We start from the raw sequence: 21003 nt of genomic DNA on the forward strand, positions 1-21003 counted from the left end.
GGCCTGGTCCTGTGCCACCCCATGGTGGGCGGCGAGTGAGTGGCCTGTTGTGATCCACGGGGTTTTTTCCTTTTTCCCATTGGCTGATTTTTGGAAGTAGATCACCAGGCCTTTCTTCCCAGTACTTTTTAGTCTGGAAGCTCTGCTGAAACCTTATCAGCATCATGTTGTTGTTGTTGTTAGGTGCCGTCGAGTTGCTTCTGACTCATAGCAACCCTGTGCACAACAGAACGAAACACTGCCCAGTCCTGCGCCATCCTTGCAATCATTGTTATGCTTGAGCTCATTGTCGCAGCCACTGTGTCAATCCACCTCGTTGAGGGTCTTCCTCTTTTCTGCTGACCCTGTACTCTGCCAAGCATGATGTCCTTCTCCAGGGACTGATCCCTCCTGGCAACATGTCCAAAGTATGTAAGACACAGTCTCGCCATCCTTGCTTCTAAGGAGCATTCTGGCTGTACTTCTTCTAAGAGATAAGCATCATGGCCACACAAAATCCTCCACCAACAGACAGGTGGTGGCTGGGAATCCAAGCCGGGTCTCCTGCATGGGTGGGGAGGATTCTACCACTGAACCACTGCTGCCTCTAGGAAAGGTTAAGAGAGGTGAAATCTGACTGGTGGGGCTAGACAGTAGCTAAATGATCAGTGGCCTCAATAGAATTTAAATGCTTTCTAATCCTCTAACGGTGCTGGTCTCTGGCAGAGTACTGAAAGAAGAGTGAAAACACGCATTGCATGAAGGAAACTGAAAACAGCACAGCCAACCTTTGATGGCCGTGTGAGGATTTTCTGACTTGTGGATCCACTGGATGGTTTCTGAATCTCATGCTGGCACATCTCACCTGTCAGCCTGTGGCAATGGGCAGCAGACGTGTGACCAGGGAACATAAACTAGTTTGAGCACTGATCTAAGTCATGGGTGGAAACCCTGGTGGTGTAGTGGTTAAGGGCTATGTCTGCCAGCCAAAAGGTCGGCAGGTCAAATCAACAAGGCGCTCCTTGGAAACTCTATGGGGCAGTTCTACTCTCTGTCCTATAGGGTTGCTATGAGTTGGAATCAACTCGATGACAACGGGTTTGAGTTTTTTCTTTCTTTTTTTTAATGTCATGGATTGAATTGTGTCTCCCCAAAATATCTGTCAACTTGGCTATGCCATTGTTATGGACTGAATTGTGTCCACCCTAAAATGTGTGTCAACTTGGTTGGGCCATGATTAAGCCTATCGTGTGATTGTCCACCATTTTGTCATCTGATGTGATTTTCATATGTGTTGTAAATCCTACTTCTATCATGTTAATGAAGTGGGATTAGTTGTAGTTATGTTAATGAGGCACAACTCAATCTACAAGTTTAGGTTGTGTTTTAAGTCAATCTCTTTTGAAATATAAAAGAGTTGACCAGAGAGATAGGGGGACCCATACCACCAAGAAACTAGTGCCAGGAGCAGAGTGCATCCTTTAGACCAGAGGTCCCTGCGCTAAGAAGCTTCTTGACCAGGGAAGACTGATGACAAGGACCTTCCTCCAGAGCTGACAGAGAGAGGAAGTCTTCCCCTGGAGCTAGCATCCTGAATTTGGACTTCTGGCCTCCTAGGCAGAGCCCTGGTTGCACAGTGGTTAAAGAGCTTGGCTGCTAACCAGAGGATTGGCAATTTGAATCCACCAGCCACTCGTTGGAAATCCTATGAGGGAGTTCTACTCTGTCTTACAGGGTCACTCTGAGTCAGAATCGACTCAACAGCAATGGTTTTTAGCCTCCTAGACTGTGAGAGAATAAATTTCTCTTTGTTAAATCCATCCACATGGGGTATTTCTGTTCTAGCAGCACTGGATAACTAAGACTGCCATGATTCCCAGTATTGTGGGATTGTCCACCATTTTGTCATCTGATGTGATTTTCCTATGATATTAATGATGCAGGATTCAAACCAAACCAAACCCAACCCATTGCCGTCGAGTCGATTCCAACTCATAGTGACCATATAGGACAGAGTAGAACTGCCCCATAGAGTTTCCAAGGAGTGCCTGGTGGATGCAAACTGCCGACCTTTTGGTCAGCGGCTGTAGTTCTTAACCACTACGCCACCAGGGTTTCCAATTAGAGGCAGTCATATTAATGAGGCAGGATTTAATCTGCAAGATTAGGTTGTGTTTTAAGTCAATCTCTTTTGAGATATAAAAGAGAGAAGCAAGCAGAGTGACAGGGGGAACCCATACCATCAAGCAAAAAGAGCCGGGAGCACATGTCTTTTGGACTCAGGGTCTCTGTGCTGAGAAGCTCCCAGATCAGGGGAAGATTGATGACAAGGATCTTCCTCTAGAGCTGACAGAGAGGAAGAAAGCTTTCCCCTGGAGCTGGCGCCCTGAATTCGGACTTCTAGCCTCCTAGACGAGAGAATAAACTTCTGTTTGTTAAAGCCATCCACGTGTGGTATTTCTGTTCTAGCAGCACTAGATAACCAAGACAACCAAAGTTACAAACAAAACAAAAATGGTAAGACAGTCCCACTGTGGGGACAGGTCTCCAGCACAAAGGAGTGGTGATGGTCTGCACCTCAGAATCATATTGCTACGCCTGCTCCTTAAGCCACAAGGAGCTTTAGTGTTTCTGTTGACACAACCACAATTCCTTTGTCGTATCTAAAAGTGTCTCCTAGCTCACATGTTGCAGTCTTCTCTCTGATAACAATCAGAAAAGAGCCCCGGTGGTGCAAGGGTTGAGTGCTTGGCTGCTAACCCAAAGCTCGGCAGTTCAAACACACCCAGTAGCTCCTTGGGAGAAAGACTTGGAGATCTGCTCCTGTAAAGATTCCAGCCCAGAAAATCCCATGGGGCAGTTCTACTCTATTCTACATGGTTGCTGAGGCGGAACCGACTTGATGGCACACAACAACAACACAACAATCAGAATGACTTTTATGTGTCCTTAGCACTTCAGCTCCTGCCTACCTCAAAGGCACACCACATGGTGTAATAAATGAACTTCCAGTAAAGTTGACTGGAGAATTTGCAACAGTAAGAAATAAAAAAACAAATTCTGGATAGCTCAGGAATGTATTCAAATTACGCTCTGCCGTCGGAATTGACTCCACAGCTACGGGTTTGGTTAGGCTAATTTTAAAATAGAATTGAATTATCTGTGCACACAAAAGGCTCATGCGTGCTTAGAAAAAGCTTGCTGGGAACACTGGACGGCCAGACTGGAGTATAAACTCTTTATGGACAACGCAAGAAGCACGTGCGTGTGACTAGTCGGGAGTTGATCGCATTAGTGTTTTCTTGCCAGGCAGCACAAGTTTGGTCTTTCGGTATTTTAAACCAGGGCTTTGAACTGGTTCTTCCTGGTCCAGTCACAGCCGAGGAAGCGGCACCGGAACGGACTCCAATTTTGAGAAGCTGGGTGAACTGGAATGATAACTGGAAGCTCTGCAAGAACTCTAATCTCCCTCTTAGAAATCAAGGGCAGTGTATGTGTTGCATAGCAACCAAATCTATCGCTTGTTGGATTTTTTGAAGGGTCAGAAATAGTTGTACCCCCCATCAAAGATGGCGGCCTACCATGCTGCTCTGAGTGCATGTCGCTCTCTATGGTCCCGCCAATAATCCAATCTCACGCATTGGGCTCCTGAAAGGGCTCACTACTCTTCTGAACATTCCATTCCAGGGCTGTGACCCATAATTTTTCCTGTTCCAGATCACCCAAACTGTAAAAATTGGGATTTGTTCCAGTTTCACTTTGTCGGCCATGACTGAACCGGTTGCAACCGATGTGAAGACGTGTTTTAAACACAAAGCTCCAAATAATGGCACTCACGATGGAACATGGCACTTATGTCGGGCCTTGTACTCACCAGCTGTGCTCCCCTGACTGCGTTTGTGTTCCTTCTAAACCACAGGAGGAGGGACAAAATGACCTGGTGACAGAACCAGGGCCAACCCCCAAGTCCTGGCCCCTTCTTGCAGCCTCTGACGCCAACAAGCAGCCAGGTTCGGTGATTGGGTTAATTTTGTCAATGATTAATGTGCTCGGTTAGTATGCTTGGCTGCTAACTGAAAGGTTGGAGGTTTGAGTCCATCCAGAGGTGCCTTGGAAGAAAGGCCTGGCAATCTACTTCTGAAAAGTCAGCCACTGACAACCCCATGGAGCACAGTTATTCTCAAACACAAGGGGTCACCGACTTAACGGCAACTGGTTTTAAGGATGGATTCCCACACGCACTTTCTTTTTAGGGAAGTTGAGAATGATGTGGAAATCCTACCTCCCCTAGCAGAGAGCACAGAGCACAAGCAGCCTCGCTAATTCACAGCAGCCAGTGATCACCCCAAACTCTACCAGTAGCTACACCAGGGCTCTGTCCCCTGGACAGTCCGATCTGGTGACTGCAGGTGGACTCGAAAGAAACAAGTTCACCATCAGCACTGTGACTCCGAATTCACAGTACCTACAATCAGCTCAGAGCCCTGGTGGCGCAGTGGGTAAGAGCTCGGCTACCAAGCAAAAGGCTAGCAGTTTGAATCCAACAGGTGCTCCGTGGAAACCCTATGGGGCCGTTCTGCTCTGTCCTATAGGGTCGCTATGAGTCGGAAGGGACTCGATGGCAATGGGTTTGGTTTTTTTGTTTAGCATCAGCTCCATTCTGTGCTTAGTGTTGATGAAGCCTGGGCCCAGTCCAGCCCCAGCCCTCTAAGAGTCCCACACCAGGCCCCCGACCATCTACATTTGCACACAGCTCATGTCTGGTCAACCAAGGTACAGGAAACAGATTTCACAAACAGGCATAACCCAGGAGGAAAAAGGCTTCTCTGTTCCAACTCTACCCACTTGACAGTCTGTGTACGGTCATCTGTTTGTTGCATAATCACTTGTTAATTTTTTTTTTTATAGAAAATTTCAAGCTGATTTGAAAGTCATGAGAAAAGCAGGAAGACCACCCAGGTTCCCACCCTGGCACCCCAATAACAGTCCAGCAAAGGAAGCTGTTCTATCCATGTCTCCAGAAGGAGCTTTTAAACTTTTTTGACATAACCTCAGTTCCATTATGTCCACAAAAGCGTCAGCAAATTAGCTGATATCACAAGATGGTAACCTTTAAAGGGAGGTGGCCAGCTCTGATAGAGCTTGACAGAGTGACTTGGGAGTCCTGGGCGGTACAAATGGCTAATGTGCTCGGCTGCTAACTGAAAGGTTGGAGGTTCCTTCCACCCAGAGACGCCTGGAAAAGGCCTGGAGATCTACGTTCAAATCAGCCACTGAGAACCCTGTGGAGCCCAGTTCTCTTCTGACACACGTGGGGTCGCCATGAGTCAATTCAACAGCAACTCAGCAGCAACTGGTATGATAAGAATAACTTTAGACACACAGGGAAAGTTAAATCCATGTGTCTGTCTGCTATCCTGAGACACAGCAGCTGATAAAACTTTTCAAACAGGTTTCTGTGTTTTCCATGAATAAGATCCATAGTTCAGGAACCTACAGGCTTAACTGATAGACTCAAAAAAAAAAAAGTCCTGTAAAACTCTCGGTTGAAGGAGATTTTGTTGTCTTGAGTCTCCTTCCTGGCTCTCTTGCCTGTGTGTTCCTCTGAGGGGGGCGGGGGCAGTAGGCGGAACATCCAGTCAAAATCGAGAGACAGGAGGGAGGAAAGTCTATAGGACGCTGAGGGTTTCCAACTGGGTGTCATCTAGGGAACAGCTGAGAAGTGGTCCTGTCGCCTGAGCCTTTATTATTAAGCACAGATAACCAGAGAAGGAAAAGGAACTGACATCCGTTTTCTACGAAGAGCCTTTGGGACACCTGTGAATACCTGATTTCTAGAGATCTGTTCCCCAACTGGTTAAAGGGGAAATCGCATGTGGGAAAGGACCGGGTTCTCCCAGCCATGCTGGTGCAGACCTGTGGGTGTCCTTGATGTGAACTCGGGGTCGAAATGGAAGGTGTCCTCGGGCCTGCCCACCGCTGGCTTGAAGGGTGGCTTGATCTCCTTCCTGTACAGCTTCTACGAGGAAAGCGAGACAGGCAGTGAGGAAGCAGGCCCCGAGGAGGCTGAGGGGTGGCTGGGATGGGCTCTGGGGCAGTGAGGAAGCAGGCCCCGAGGAGGCTGAGGGGTGGCCGGGATGGGCTCTGGGGACGGCAGCAGGCCCCGAAGAGGCTGAGGGGTGGCCGGGATGGGCTCTGGGGATGGCAGCAGGCCCCGAGGAGGCTGAGGGGTGGCAGGGGTGGGCTCTGGGGCAGTGAGGAAGCAGGCCCCGAGGAGGCTGAGGGGTGGCCGGGATGGGCTCTGGGGATGTCAACGTTTTCTCACACGTGATCTCAGCTTTCACCTGACCAAGGAACCTCTAAATACTCTGAAATCATAAAAGGTGCCTAATCTGCGGTATAAGGGCTTGGGGATATGCTAAGTGCCCTTATCCATCAGAGGAAGTAGTTGGAGCGGAGCAATATGGTTTTCAAACTTTTCTTTTTTTTTTGCTACAGAATATGTTTCTTCAAGTAAAATTTTATAGGATAACCACCTCCCCAGGTAACAGCAATGAAGGTGGTGGGGGGTGAAGGGGGAACTCTGCTGTTTGCTTTCATCCTCCTCACCCTGGTGACTTAAAAAAAATTCTTTTTTGGTCACATCCACTTCCAGTCTCCCTATAATTGGACCTATTCCTGGGCCCTCCCATCTCCTCACTCCCCATAATCGGCCATCTTCTGGCCCCTTCCACCTCCTTACCCCCCCTACACCTGGCCATCATATGGCCCCTCTTACCTCCTCACCCTCCCCACACCTGGCCATCTGGCCCCTCTCACCTCCTCATCCCCCCCACACCTGGCCATTTCCTGGCCCCTCTCACCTCCTCACCCCCCCACACCTAGCCATCTCCCGGCTCCTCTCACTTCCTCAGTCCCCATACCTGCCCATCTCCTGGCCCGTCTCACCTCCTCACCCCCTCCACACCTGGCCGTCTCCTGGCCCCTCTCACCTCCTCAGTCCCCATACCTGGCCATCTCCTGGCCCCTCTCACCTCCTCACCCCCCACACCTGGCCATCTCCTGGCCCCTCTCACCTCCTCACCCCCCCACACCTGGCCATCTCCTGGCCCCTCCCACCTCCTCACTCCCCCACACCTGGCCATCTCCTGGCCCCTCCCACCTCCTTACTCCCCATAGCTGCCCGCCCTGGGACATCTGTGATGGACCACAGAACTTCAGAGCTATGGGGGCACCAAGAAAACACCCAGGCTGGCCGTTTCTAGGTCTTTCTCACTCACACCTTCCTAGGTCTGTGTGCCGGTCTGTGTGGCCCTCCTTACACCTGGGAACCCACCTCTGGATGTCACAGATGGGGGCCTCCAGGTCCCCTCTAATAGGGTGTTAGAACATCTGCATCTGAACGGGGCCACCCCTCCCCCATAGCCCACTGGGGGCACCGCAAAGTTTACAGAAGCTGCCTCTGACCAAACTCATGAAAGCCCACAGTCCTCATGGCTTCCCTCCAAGCCTGACGCCTACTGTCTCCAACACTCTCCATCTTCGTGACTGTCTGTTCTTTGGGGGTGATTCATGTTCGGGGAGCAAGGCTTAGCGACTGAGGCGGGTAAGACGGGAAGAGCGAGAGGAAAAACGAACGTGATGGAATGGGAGGAAGCTAGGCTGAAGTGGAGGGAGCGGTGGGCACGGTGGTGCCGCCTCCCAGTGAGGATGGAGAGGTATTCCGCCCGGTGGATTTCAGAACAGAGACGAAGCACGTTTGGTGAAATCACACCAGGGCAACAAGGTGCGGGGCAGACAACAGGTCAGAGACCTTAACTTGGCAGAGGGTTAGACCAGAAGGGTGGTGCTGCAGCCACGTGCTGTGGTTTCCCCATCTTGCCTCGTCACAGGGGTCCCCGAGACATTAGCTGCAAGCACAATCCCCAGGCCCTGTTCTCAGCTCCTCAGCTTTAATTGGTCTGAAAAGCAGCTCAGAGATGGGGTGATTCCCAGGGTCAGGTGAGTCTGGGAACCCGACTCCATGCCTCCTCAGTCCAACTCTGGGCTATGGCTCTCGGGAACATGGGGGGCAGACTGTATCCTACCAGCTGTACAGACAGGGAAACTGAGGTAAGGGCGGGTTAAGGAACCAGCCCAAGGTCAAGATGAGTACCGGATGAGGGGGGCTGACACCTGGGCCCCTAATGCCTGAGGGAGGTTCTCCCCATTACCTATGGCTGCTCCTGGTGCTCCAGAAGGAACTAGGGGCAGGCATAGAGGGTAGATGGTACAGAGGGAGTGGGGCTGACACCTGGGCCCCTGACACCTCAGGGAAGTTCTCCCTATCACCCACAGCTGCTCCTGGTGCTCCAGAAGGCACTGGGGGCGGGCACAGAGGGTGGATGGAAGGGGGGAGTGCCAGACACCGAGGCCGCCCCAAAGCTGGCGGCAGCTCGAGGCAGGTGTGGATGCTGCCTTCAGAGGGTGTGACAGGCAGAAGCTCCAGCGTGTACTTGCCTGAGGTTAGGCGATGCCTCTGGGGACTCCGAGGAGAAAATGGGTTGAATTCAGCCCTGTGTTCCTCTGGCCCTTGGTGACTAGCTTTCAGTGGGAATTGAGTTACTCTCTAAACCCCTCTCAGAAATACCAAAACTATCTCTCTGTGGTGGCACACCTGTTGTCAGCGGCCACTGAGTTGGCCCCGACTCAGGGGAACCCACGCACAACGGAACGAAATGCTGCCCCAGCCCGCACGACCCCTTGATTGCTTGTGGATCGGAGGGTTGTGATCCGCAGGGTTTTCACTGGCTGATTTTCAGAAGTAGATCACTGGGCCCTTCCTCTAGTCCCTCTTCGTCCGAAGCTCTGCTGACACCTGTTCAGCACCCGAGCAACGCACAAGCCTCCGCTGACAGACAGGTGGTGGCTGGCCAGAAGGGAACCCTGTCTCCCACACGGAAGGCGAGGATTCTATTGCTGAACCCCCACTGCCCGCCAATGCACCTGTGGGGCGGGACGCAGGGACTTGTCAGAGCGGCTGTAATAAGGGGACTGCTCCTCATTGTCATGGAAACAGCCTCTGTGGCCGCCAGTGGCCCCCGGCCCGGTCACAGGGATGTCCCTTTGGTGACACTGGACCTGGGGTTTAATGAACCTCTGTCCTGCCAAAGTGGCAATCCAATTCTCTCCCTCCATGTGGGTGCTTTCTCTGGCTTTCCACAGGGTCTCTGTCACAGAGTTGTGGAGCCTGCCTCCCACTTCTGTTATGAGGGGGGATTGTTTGCGGGCACGATCTCCCTGGAGACAAAACCGGCTGTCACTCAGTTCAGATGAGAAGCGTTTTGTAGCTGCAGAGCTAAGGCTTACAGGGTTTCGTTCCTTCCTCCTCCCCCGCTGCCCAGTCCTCCTCTTTCCTCCATGGCCGGGAGGCAATCCGTAGGGAATGGGAAGGAGAAAATCTCTCCCCACGCCCGCCCCCAACCTCACAGGAGCTGGTAAGAACTAAACCCGCTGTTGTTGACTCCAACCCATGGCAACCTCATGGGGTTTTCAGTGGCTGACTTTTGGGAAGTCAATCATCAGGCCTTTCTTCTGAGGCACCTCTGGGCGGACGGACTCCAACCTTTCGGTTAACAGCCGAGGGTGTTAACTGTTTGTACCACCCAGGGATTCTGCTGTAACGTTAAAGGCCTGAGAATTTCTTCCTGTTATCGGACAAATAATTTGGAAAGTGCTAACATGCGTTGTTAGGATAAATGTGTTTTCTCTCCCTGTGTCAGAACCTAGGAGTGGGCTGGAGGCGTCCGGGAAAGAACAATGTTGCCTCTCATCCTGCAGTGTGAACTGGTGGACTTCAGGGTTGAGTTCAGCGACAGCCTTTCACTCAGGACTTCAGCTTGAGGAGAGAAGCATTGGCTGTTCTGACCTAGATTGCCGTGGAGACCATGGGCAGTTCACGCCACAACAACAGACAGGCAAGGGGGTCTCACGTCTCCTTCAACAGATGTCACCTCTAATCACCTCATCCGCCCCAGAATCTCGTCATGACACGCCTGGGAGCAGTAGCAGTGCTGAAATGTGTTGCACACCTGCACAGGTAGTATGCTGGGGAGCTCTGAATAGATGCACTGAGATTCTATTTCTAGCCCAGAGACCTTCGGATCAGTAAGGAAAGGACAGGGAGAGTAATAAAAACATTAACTGGGTGCTGCCAGGCCTCCTGTGATGGAGTAAGAAATAGATTCTGGTTCGGGGTCACAGACCCTATCATCTGCTTCCCACAGAGAGCTTTGCCGTGGGCGTTCAGAATCAACGCGCTCCAGTAAAACCAAAGCCCATTTACAGGTGATTCCCGAGACAGTCGTGCGGAAACTTGCAGGACACAGAGGGACAGCAGGCAGGAGTACCAAGACAATGCAGTGATTTGGGGGCATCGCGGGCGATCCCAGGTGTCGGTGGCTCGTGGGGCGGGACATACCTGCACAGCTTCACCTCCTCCGCAAGGATCCCAGCCAACCTATCACATCTACAGAACTGCTAAAGCAAAGAGGGTTCGCCGCACAGGAGGGGTCCCTCTCAGGCTCCCTGAAGGAGCCGGCTCTCTTGGCGTACTTAAGACAGGAGGACATTTATACAAATCTTTCTACTGAACAGAGGCGAGGCCGGCCACATACCAACTCACATGTGACACCAGGCCTGGAGCTGGCAGCCCAGGGAGCCAAACCCGGCTGACCCCACCGCAACAGCCCTTCCCGTGGTAGAGCTGGGCACCTGGAGGAGAAGATGACGGGAGGAGGTCCTGGAATCCGTTCATTGCCCCCGTGCCTGGGCCAACCACGGACAGGGCAGGGGCCTCCGCCACACACTGCCAGGCAACTCCGTGACCCTGGGAGCTCTGCTTGCATGCCATGACTCCGTTTCCCCCAGCAGCCTCTCCTACCTCACGGAACAACATCTGACAATGTGCTTGAAGGGATTTTGAAACGTCAAGGAACAATGCAAGCATAAGCAACTCGTAGAAACAAAGATGGAATCCCCGGGGGTGCAAATGGTTAACACACTTGGCTAAGCAGAAGGCTGGAGGTTCAAGCTCACCCAGAGGCACCTCAGAAGAAAGGCCTGGCCGTCTGCTTCTGAAAAATCAGCCACTGAAAACCCTAGGGAGCACGGTTCTACTCTGACACACATGGGGGCGCCGTGAGTCAGAGCTGACTTGACGGCGACTGTAACTGAAATGATGAGTGTGCACGGCTACACTGACTGTGTGGGCCAGCAGCAGGGTCCCGGAACCAAGACCTGGACGGGCAGATGTCCCTGCCCAGCGGCCACGTGTCTCTGCAGGCAGCAGCCTTGCCTTTTCCGTGTTTCAGGCCAGGTTCTCCCTGAGGGGCCGGAGCTGACCGCAGCCATCCGTCTCTGGGCTCACGTGGCCCTCAGTGACCCGCTTTTCCAGGTTGTCTTGGTTTGTGCTGACTCTGCCCTCAGCGCTGCCTCAGCCACGGGGGACAACAGACACAGCTTCCATCTGCTAGGCCCCACCAGATCCCTCCACAGAGGTTTCCAGTCTGTAATGAACATGTACTTTTTCACTCACTAGTCAAGGGGCAAGCATTCGAATGCCAGCACCCCCCAGCAGACCTGGGTTTTCTGGGCTCTGGGAGCAAGTGACGCGGCAGGGCTGGGCAGGGGCTCGCCTGTCCGTCTTTCATGGGGGATGGACTTGCTCTGCCCTAGCACATAGCCAGCGGTTCCAGAGGACAGCTTGATGATAGGCGAGTACTTAAACAAATGAAATAGAAGGACCGGCAGTTTTGGGCCACAGGAGGAAGCAGAGAGAGAGATGAATATATTTTTATTTTCCAGGTTGGACCCTGAGGTAAATGAACACTTGGGTAAAGCACCAGGCAGCAACCTGCTTGTCGGGGAAATGCTCTGTCTCTTGGGAGAGTCTGCAGTGAATGTCTGTTGGCAGTCACAGGTTTATTAATGAGGCTCCACTGGGGCTCTGCTCTGGAAGCTGTTGGGAAGCAGAATGGGTACCACGGGCACCGCTCAGTAAAGCGCCCCACTAACGATCCATAAACACCTGGCATTTGGGGATCCACCTGAGCGTCCATCCGTCCCCTGCCTGGCATGGTGACTGGGGGTCCAGGTCAGCAACAACGATGTCACTGCTCCGACAGTGGGTGACAGGGACTGGACGAGCCCCAGGTGAACGTGATGACAAGCGGAGAAGGGCCACATGTGGTCCGAGTGGTTCGCCTGGTCCACGGGAAGGAAGGCTGCTATGGGTAGGGGAGACCGGGTCTAGAAGGCAGGCCTTGAACCGCCAGGCTTCCTGCACACACAGACCTTTGGGGGACTCCCTCCTGTCCCCCATCCTCTCCTGGCTAACTCCTGCCCATGGTCTCCAGGGGACAGATCCAGTTTATCTCTTCCTCTGATCGTGTCCACACCATCACCTTGGCTGGCGTCAGACATGGGACGTTGTAGTATAAGGCCACACATACGTCTCCCCCAGCCTGTGCTTGGCTGAGGGCAGGGCTGGTTGGTCCCTCCTGATGACGTGTCCAAAGTAAGTGAGCCGAAGACTCGCCACCTCATGTCTGAGGAGCATGCTGGTTGTGTTTCTTCTAAGATGGATTTGTTCCTTCTTCTAGCAGCCCAGGGTACATTCGGTATTCTCTGCCAGCACCACAGTTTGAACACAGAACAATACTCACTGTAAATCAGTAATGTTGTGTAGCGCATTACAAGACAGGTGAGAAAGGACAAGGAAAAGGCAGCTCAGGACGAGGGGTCGGGCATGGTGCCGGAGGGGTGCTGTGTTGAACAGGGCAGGCAGACAGGTATCTGAGAAGACGTTTGAGAAAGTATCTTGGGGAGGAGGCTTCCTGAGGACCGACCAGCTAGTGCAGAAGCCTGGCTGCGGAGCCGGCTGGGGTGACTGCAGAGTGCCACGAAGGGTGCAGCAGAAAGGGGTGAGTGTAAGGGAAGGCGGGTGCCCTGCCATGCTCCCCTCTCCTCCACCCTCCCCCACTTAGTTCATATCACAGCACTGCGCCTTCTCCATGACACCGTACACACCGCAGCCAGACCGTAGGCTCCACGGGAGTGCGGGCCCTGTGTGCTGTGTTCACAGTGCTGCCCCAGCCCTGGAAGCATGCCCGGCACAGAGCGCACTCTGGCAGAATGGCCAAGTAAATGAGTGAACCCGTAGCACACAGACCCAGCTGTGAGGTTCTCCTAGCGCCCGGGGGGCTGGGGAAGGGGTGCGAGATGTCAGGGTCCCACACTTCGCCCACAAAGAGTGCCAATGCAAACTCCTGCTGGGGGGTGCTAGCCTCCTCTGGGAGTCCCTGGTGGTACAAATGGTTAAGTGCTCGGCTGCTAACCGAAAGGTTAGAAGTTCAGTTCCATCCAGAGGGGCCTCAAAAGAAAGGCCTGGAGATCTACTTATGAGAAATCAGCCACTGGAAGTCCTGTGGGGCAGTTCTACTCTGACACACGTGGGGTCGCGGTCAGTCGGAGTCGACTAGACGGTAACCGGTTTTTAACAGATCAGTTGCTAAACCAAAAGGTCAGCAGCTGGAATCCACCAGCGGCCCCTTGGAAACCCTACAGGGTCGCTGTGAGTTGGAATCGACTTGACGGCAACGAGTTTGGCTTTAGTTTAACGGGGGAGCTTCTACTGCTCCCCTGGTTGTGCTGCTGTGTAGGATCCTACGGGCTCACATCCAGGCACAGTGCAGTTAGGTAGGCTCAGCTCAGATCTAACCACCACAGACAGCAGGATCTCCACAGGAAATATATCCAGCTTACGGGCAACTGGCCAAAACCCAGCTTTAGGTGCTCACTGGTGCCTTGAGGCTGACCTGAGCTCCTTACAAGCACATGTGGGACGTCACAAGGAAACGGCAGTTTTCCTTTCTTTGAAGAACTCTCCGAAAACCAAACCCACTGCTGTCAAGTCGATTCCAACTCATGGCAATCCTATAGGACAGAGTACAACTGCCCCATAGGGTTTCCAAGGAGCAGCTGGTGGATTTGAACTGCCAACCTTTATCTTTTATTGTACTTTAGATGAAGGTTTACAAAGCAAATTAGTTTCTCATTAAGCATTTAATACACACATTGTTTTGCGACATTGGCTGCCACCCCCACAGCATGTCAACTCTCCCCTTCTCGACCTTGGGTTCCCTGTTACCAGCTTTCCTGTCCCCTCCTGCCTTCTTGTCCCTGTCCCTGGGCTGTGTGCCCATTGAGTCTCATTTTGTTTTATGGGCCTGTCTAATCTTTGGCTGAAGGATAAACCTCAGGAGTGACTTTAGTATTGGGTTAAAAGGGTATCCGGGGGCCATACTCTTGGGGTTTCTCCAGTCTCTGTCAGACCAGTAAGTCTGGTCTTTTTTTGAGTTAGAATTTTGTTCTACATTTTTCTCCAGCTCTGTCAGACCAGTAAGTCTGGTCTTTTTTTGAGTTAGAATTTTGTTCTACATTTTTCTCCAGCTCTGTCCAGGACCCTCTACTGTGATCCTTGTCAGAGCAGTTGGTGGTGGTGAACTGCCGACCTTTTGGTTAGCAGCTGAGCTCTTAACCACTGCGCCACCAGGGCTCCAAAGTGACATCTTTGCTTTTAACACTGTCCACTTATTTGAACAGTCTGATTTCTAGTTGATCTTTGAACAAGGTTTTCTACCTGCCTGGGAGGACTTTACACGCTTCTCTCTAATTTTACCTTTGAAAAGGGACCTTAACTTGTCTTACGGAGGTTCTGTGATCAGCACTGTAAAACCAGTTAAAAAACCCCTTGTGCTCCACCAATCGGCAAGCCTTCCTGGGCTCGGGTGGAGAGAGAAGGTGTGAGCTCTGATGAGGAAGGTCTGTGTGCCTGGTGACGTTGTGGCATCCAGGGCTTGTAGTGAAACATTTTCGGAGGCTTGGGGACAGGACTGCCCTTCTGTCTTTGCCAGTCTCCTTATCTGCAGTGCGATTGATTACTTTTGTGTGGCCTTTCTAGCCATGGTCTTGTAACTCCCACCCAGGTGATTGGGCGGGACTGTGTGACCCGGTAATTGCGGTCTACCAAGTGGATCGGTCGGTTTTGTCTTAAAAGAGAGCCAATTCCAGAACAGAGAGGAGGATCCTACCGCCACCAAAGAATAACAGCCAGGAGTGGAGATCATGTCCATTGGACCCGGGATCCCTGAGTTGAGAAGCTCCTGGAAGCAGGAGACTGAGAGGGAGAGAGCAAGCTGTAACCCTGAAGATGGTGAGAAGTGGTGGCAGGAGAGACCCCGCAACAGAGACTTGGCTGCAGGAGATGGAGTGGTGGGCTTCCTGGCCCACGGAGAGAGAAAGCTGAGTGCCTTTGGGCAGAGGCTGAGGGCCAGGGAGAGGTGTGACTGCGAGCACAACTGGGGAGAGGCTGTCCTGATGGAAGAACTGTATCCTGTGTGTTCTTGAGCCTGAATTGTAACTGTGACTTCCCTAATAAACCCCATGATCGTGAGTATGGTCTGTGTGTGGCCATTGCAAGGAATTACGGAATCCAGCAGAGAAGCAGAGAGTGCTATCAACGGACAGCTGGTGTCAGAATTAGTAAAGATGGTGGAGAGAGGAGGCTTGTCTGGCCTCCAACTCATGGGAGTTGGCCTTGCACTGTTGATCTTGGTTCTCCTTCCCCCTTGTGGGGTTGGAAGAGGTCAGACACTGGCCCCAAGTCGTTTTTACAATATCTTACTGGTATTTCTGGAGGCCCCAAACTCCATAAGGACATAAAATAGATACAGGGGACAGGCAAAAGGAGGCAAGGCACTCTGTCCTAAAAAGGTGTTTTAAATTTCTAAAAACATTCAGTTAAAGTCCTCTGAGGTTAATTTGATAGCTTAGGAAAAGAAAACCCCAAACAAATGTGTTGCTGTGTTAACCGAAAGGAAAGGAGTGACGGAAGCTGGTCTTGGAGGCGGTATGCATTCTTCGGGGTGCAAAGAACAGCTCCAGCTTCTTAGATGCCAGGCATTCATGCAACCCACTTGGTCAGGGGACACATCAGGGGCTGGTGTATTAATCCCTCCAAATAGAGGTGGCCCCTTAGCAGAAACAGGCGGTCACCACGTATAGGCCACTGAGATGTGGAGACTGTTCAGGCAGCATCCAGAGCAAAGCACGTAAAACAGGCCACGGAGAGCTGGAAACCCAGGCCTGCTCCCTGGAAGACGCTCCCACTTATTATCGGCCAACAGCACAGCACTGGCTTTTTTACGTGACTCCCACAAGAGTGACTGGGGCAGAGGTGGTCCAGTGGTAGAATTCCCGCCTTCCAGGCAGGAGACCCAGCTCCGATTCCCAGCCAACGCCCCTCACGTGCAGCCACCACCCCCTGTCAGTGCAGGCTTGCATGTTGCTAAAATGCTGACCAGGTTTCAGCAGAGCTTCCAGACTAAGACAGACTAGGAGGAAAGGCCTGGTGACCTACTTCTGAAAATCAGCCAGTGAAAACCCCATGGATCACCGTGGTCTGATCTGTAACTGATCATGGGGACGGTGCGGGACCAGGCGGCATTTTGTTCCCTTGCGTGTGAGGACGCCGTGAGTCAGGGGCCGACTTCACAGCAGCCAACAGCAACAATGACTAGCCGTGAGCCTGACGAGCAGTGGGACCGTGGCGCAGGATCTGAGACTTCTCATTCGCCCCGACACTAGGAAGGGTGAGCGCAGCCGGGCCCAGCCGTCTCCCGGCATTACGCTTTAAGATGACCCCTTGGGGTCGGTCGGGAACTGCTAGTCCCTGGGGGCCAGGTCATGGTTGCTGGGCCGACTGAAGCCCTGTCTCTAACTGGCCAAGGAAAGTCCCCAGGATCTGAAGGCTAAAGAGCAGGCAGGGAGGCGTGGTCACCAGTCTGCCTCTGAAGTCCCAGCCCCTCCTGGGTCGGGGTCCTGAGAGCCCTGGAGACCCAGGCCTGGTCTACGCTGACACACAGTGATTCTCCACGTGGACACAGAAGCCTCCCGCAGTCACCTCCAGCGTTTACCTTCATCTGCACACAATTAGGATGTGACTGAACTTACGTTCCAGTCTATGGTCACGAAGAAGGGGTGCCGTTTAATCTCCTCGACTCCATCCATGCCAGCACCTGCCACCAAGGAGATGACACATCAGAACGACCAGGTGGCCCCTCCCTCCCATCGCCTCTTGTACACACGTTCCGGGGGCTGGGCCAATGGACAAGGGTGGTCCTGATGAGAAGAATCCCAAGCCTCCCAGCCCAGGCTTGTGATGGTGATGGAGCCAGCTGGCCACCCTGCCCCATGGAGCCCCTGCGGTAGCCCCGGCCTACCGCTCCAAGCTGCATGATCCGGCCCTTGGTGACCACAGCACCCTGTCCAGCGTGACTCCCTGGGAGTCTGGGCGAGACCGGCCAGGCTGGGGGCTGCCTGTGATCTCGAGGAAATCTGAATGCAGGATCCGTGGAAGGCTCGCAAAGTCACCCTGAAATCATCACTGTCACCATCCAACTAGCCAGCCCTACTATCGAGTCAACTCTGGCTCATGGCAACCCCACGAGCTGTCATCAAAGCTACGAGACCCGGACGCACGCTTTGCTGGGGTGCTGGGGCAGCCACAGCACTGTGCAGACAGGACCCCCCACCCAGTGTGTGAAGTGGGGAGGTCTCATGACATAGCCCTGCACAGACAGGACTGTCCATCCTGTGTGTGAAGGGGGGGGTCTCATGACACAGCACTGTGCAGATAGGACCCCGCATCCTGTGGGTGAAGTCGGAGGGGGGGTCTCATGACACAGCCCTGCCCATACAGGAACCCCCCATCCTGTCTGTCAAGTGGTGCGGGGTCTCACGACACAGCACTGCACAGACAGAATCCCCTATTCTGTGTGTGGAATGGGGGGGCGTGTCTCACAACACAGCCCTGTACAGACCGGACCCCCCATCCTGTGTGTGAAGTGGGGGGTCTCACAATACTGCACTGCACAGACGGGACCCCCATCCTGTCTGTGAAGTAAGAGGGTCTCATGACAATTGTCAGGAGTGTGCTTAGCCCGCCCCCTTCTTCATCATTCGAGTGCTCTCAGCAGCCATGGGGACAGTCCGTGGAGACAGCCTGTCTCATGTGAAAGGCAGCCAAAGGCAGTCCTGGCCTCAGGAACATCTCTGTGGATGGACAAAGGACCCAGGGCCACTTTCTGCCTGTCCCTGGGAGGCCTGGCTGTGCCATGCACCAGGAGAGGAGGATTTGACTAAATGCCCAGTGTTTGCATGTCATTACTAAAAACACCCATTGCTGCTGAGTCGATTTGGACTCATAGGGACTCTGTCATCATTACACTACATTCATGTTATTCGGGTAATTTTTATACCTTAACACAGACACACATGTATAAGATACTAACAGAGGCCGCCCGAGTCCACGATTTCCTCTGAGGAGAACAGGCCTGGGGTCTCTGTGCTCACCCCGTGTCAGGAGCCACACAAGGCTGGGGGTTCTGTGGGCCTCTCACTTGATTCCAAGATGTGAAGCAGGCACGGTTATCGCTCCTACTTTACAGATGAGGAAAGATGAGGCGAGAGCTTGTTCAAGGTCAGACACCGAGTTTCTGAGTTGAAGGACTGGGATTTGAAGCTGACCTGTGACACTTATCCGAAGCGTCCCCTCTTCTGGGAACTCCTGTCCCTCGGGCCCTGCATGGATGCCCTCCTCTGCTGGTCTCCCTCCCTTGCTGTGCCATAAACCCCTGAGTCTAGACATCTGATCTCAGATGTGCACTCCTGGCACCCTGCACCATCCCTGAGAGGTGCTCGGACAAGTGCTTAAATGAAAATTAGAAAATGGATGGTCCTGCTCCCAAAGTGGCCCTTCATATGTACCCCACCTGTGTGTGGACACATCTGCGACTGTGACCAGAAAGCCAGATATGGAAATACTCCCAGCATGACAAGAAACGTAAAGTAAACACCACCACCCTGCGCTATGCCTCTTGCCAGATCTTCTCACACTCTGAGGCCCCGGCTGGCTCCTCTGCATCGTAATGTGTTGGCTTACTGGCTACATGTCGGAGAAGAGTCTAGTTAGTACCCACTGTTATGGACTGAATTCTGTCCCCCTCAAAAATACATGTTGTAAATCCTAACCCCTATACCTATACTGGAAGCCCTGGTGGTGCGGTGGTTGAAGTTCATGGCTGCTAACTGAAATGTCAGTGGCTGGACCCCCCAACCACTCCACAGGGGAAAGGTGTGTGGTTCGGTACAGATTTACACCTTTGGAAACCCTATGGGGCAGTTGTACTCTGTCCTAGACGGCCACTGTGACTCAGAATCGACTCAACGGCAATGGTTTTGATTTATACCCAAGGTGATGATCCCATTTGGGAAAGGGTTCTTTGTTATCTTAACGAGGCAGTATTATTAGAGTAGGATGTTGTTATGGATTGAATTGTGTCCCCTCAAAATGTGTGTCAACCTGACTAGGCCATGATTCCCAATATTGTGTGATCGTTCACCATTTTGTCACCGGGTATGATTTGTTGTAAACCCTACCTCTAGTAGTGAGGCAGGATTACAGGCAGTTATGTTAATGAGGCAGGACTCAATCTACAGGATTAGGTTGTATCTGGAGTCAAATCTCTTTTGAGATATAAAAGAGAAGTGAGCAGAGACAGAGGGGCCTCATGCCACCAAGAACGAAGAACCAGGAGGTAAGTGTGTCCTTTGGACCCGGGTCCCTGTGCTTAGAAGCTCAGAGACCAGGGGAAGACAGATGACAAGGACCTTTTCCCAGAGCTGACACAGAGAGAAAGCCTTCCCCTTGAGCTGGTGCCCTGAAATTTGGACTTCCAGCCTCCTGGACTGTGAGAGAATAAATTTCTCTTTGTTAAAGCCATCTACTTGTGGTACTTCTGTTACAGCAGCACTACATAGCCAAGACAGATGTGTCTTAAATCGATCTCTTCTGAGATATTAAAGGGCAGATTAAGCAAGCAGGCCAGTGGAGATGGGGGAAGACAAATGCTATGCCACATGAAGACCACCAAATAGGCAGTGAACAGAAGCTGAATTTGGACTCGTAGTCTCCTAAACTGTGAGAAAATAAATGTCTGTTTGTTAAAGCCACCCACTTGTATTTCTGTTACAGCAGCACTACATGACTAAGACACCCACCATATTTCACTCTCATTCGTCATTGCAAATGCAGGATTCAACCCCGACAGAGGCCCAAAGGACACGCAGGGATGGAGTCACCACAGACTCCCTGTCTGTGGTGCTCAGTTTTCTTGGATTGCTGGAGCCACACCATTGCAGTAAGACTCTGTGCCATTTTTGTGTTTTGAGGTCTCAGCAGACAGAGTCAAGACTGAATTAACACTCTGGTTATATTACCCATAGATTGTAGGTGTTCCACAGGGGAAAGGTAAACAGAAGGAACTGTCTGCACACAGCTCTTTATCGCATGTGGCAGCCTTCCCAGCGTACACGTCCTGATTATTTTGGATTCTAGTCCCCTTTGTCCTCTTCCGAAACATGTTAAGACGGGCTACCTTCTCCTTGGCCACCTGCCCCTCTTAAACAGCACACATCTGACAACAGCAGTGCGCAGATTCTGGCCGTGAGCCTCAGGACGTGTGTGTGCTGGTTCATGCCTCCTCACTGACTTGCCTTGGGACTTCGATCAAATGACTGAAGTCTTGTTCTGTCCAAGGGGACAGCTGCAGTTCCTCTAGGTTGCAGAGAACTCACGAGAACAGGTGTTTACAGACAGAAGTGCTTAGAAAGTGAATAGGACCTCTCTCTTACTGGGCTTGGAGATTTTTCATTATGTTTCCCAATGCCAGGTAGACACTGACTTAGAAAGTTCCACAGAACAGTATACCCATGGATTTATGCTTATTCTCCGTAGTAACCACATTTAATCACAGGTAGTCCCTGACTTACGATGGATTCGAGTTACGGTGAATTGTACTTACGACCGCCTTTTCTTTTTTGTATACCTGACTGTTAGTAATATGTACTACAACGCTGCAGTAT

General features: G+C 52.2%; 1 protein-coding gene across 5 annotated transcripts in view; it reads right to left on the minus strand.

The window, feature by feature from the left end:
• Positions 1-21003, minus strand: part of RPS6KA2 (ribosomal protein S6 kinase A2) — a 477450-nt gene that overhangs the window by 43562 nt on the left and 412885 nt on the right. For all 5 annotated transcript variants that reach the window (XM_049905293.1, XM_049905278.1, XM_049905303.1 and 2 more), the window contains 2 exons: positions 17032-17096; positions 5896-5998 (listed from right to left, as the gene is read on the minus strand). In XM_049905293.1, coding sequence (XP_049761250.1) covers positions 5896-5998; positions 17032-17096 — 168 coding nt within the window. The remainder of the gene's footprint in view (positions 1-5895; positions 5999-17031; positions 17097-21003) is intronic.

Source organism: Elephas maximus, chromosome 1 (assembly GCF_024166365.1).
Source record: "Elephas maximus indicus isolate mEleMax1 chromosome 1, mEleMax1 primary haplotype, whole genome shotgun sequence".
Lineage (NCBI taxonomy): Eukaryota > Metazoa > Chordata > Mammalia > Proboscidea > Elephantidae > Elephas > Elephas maximus.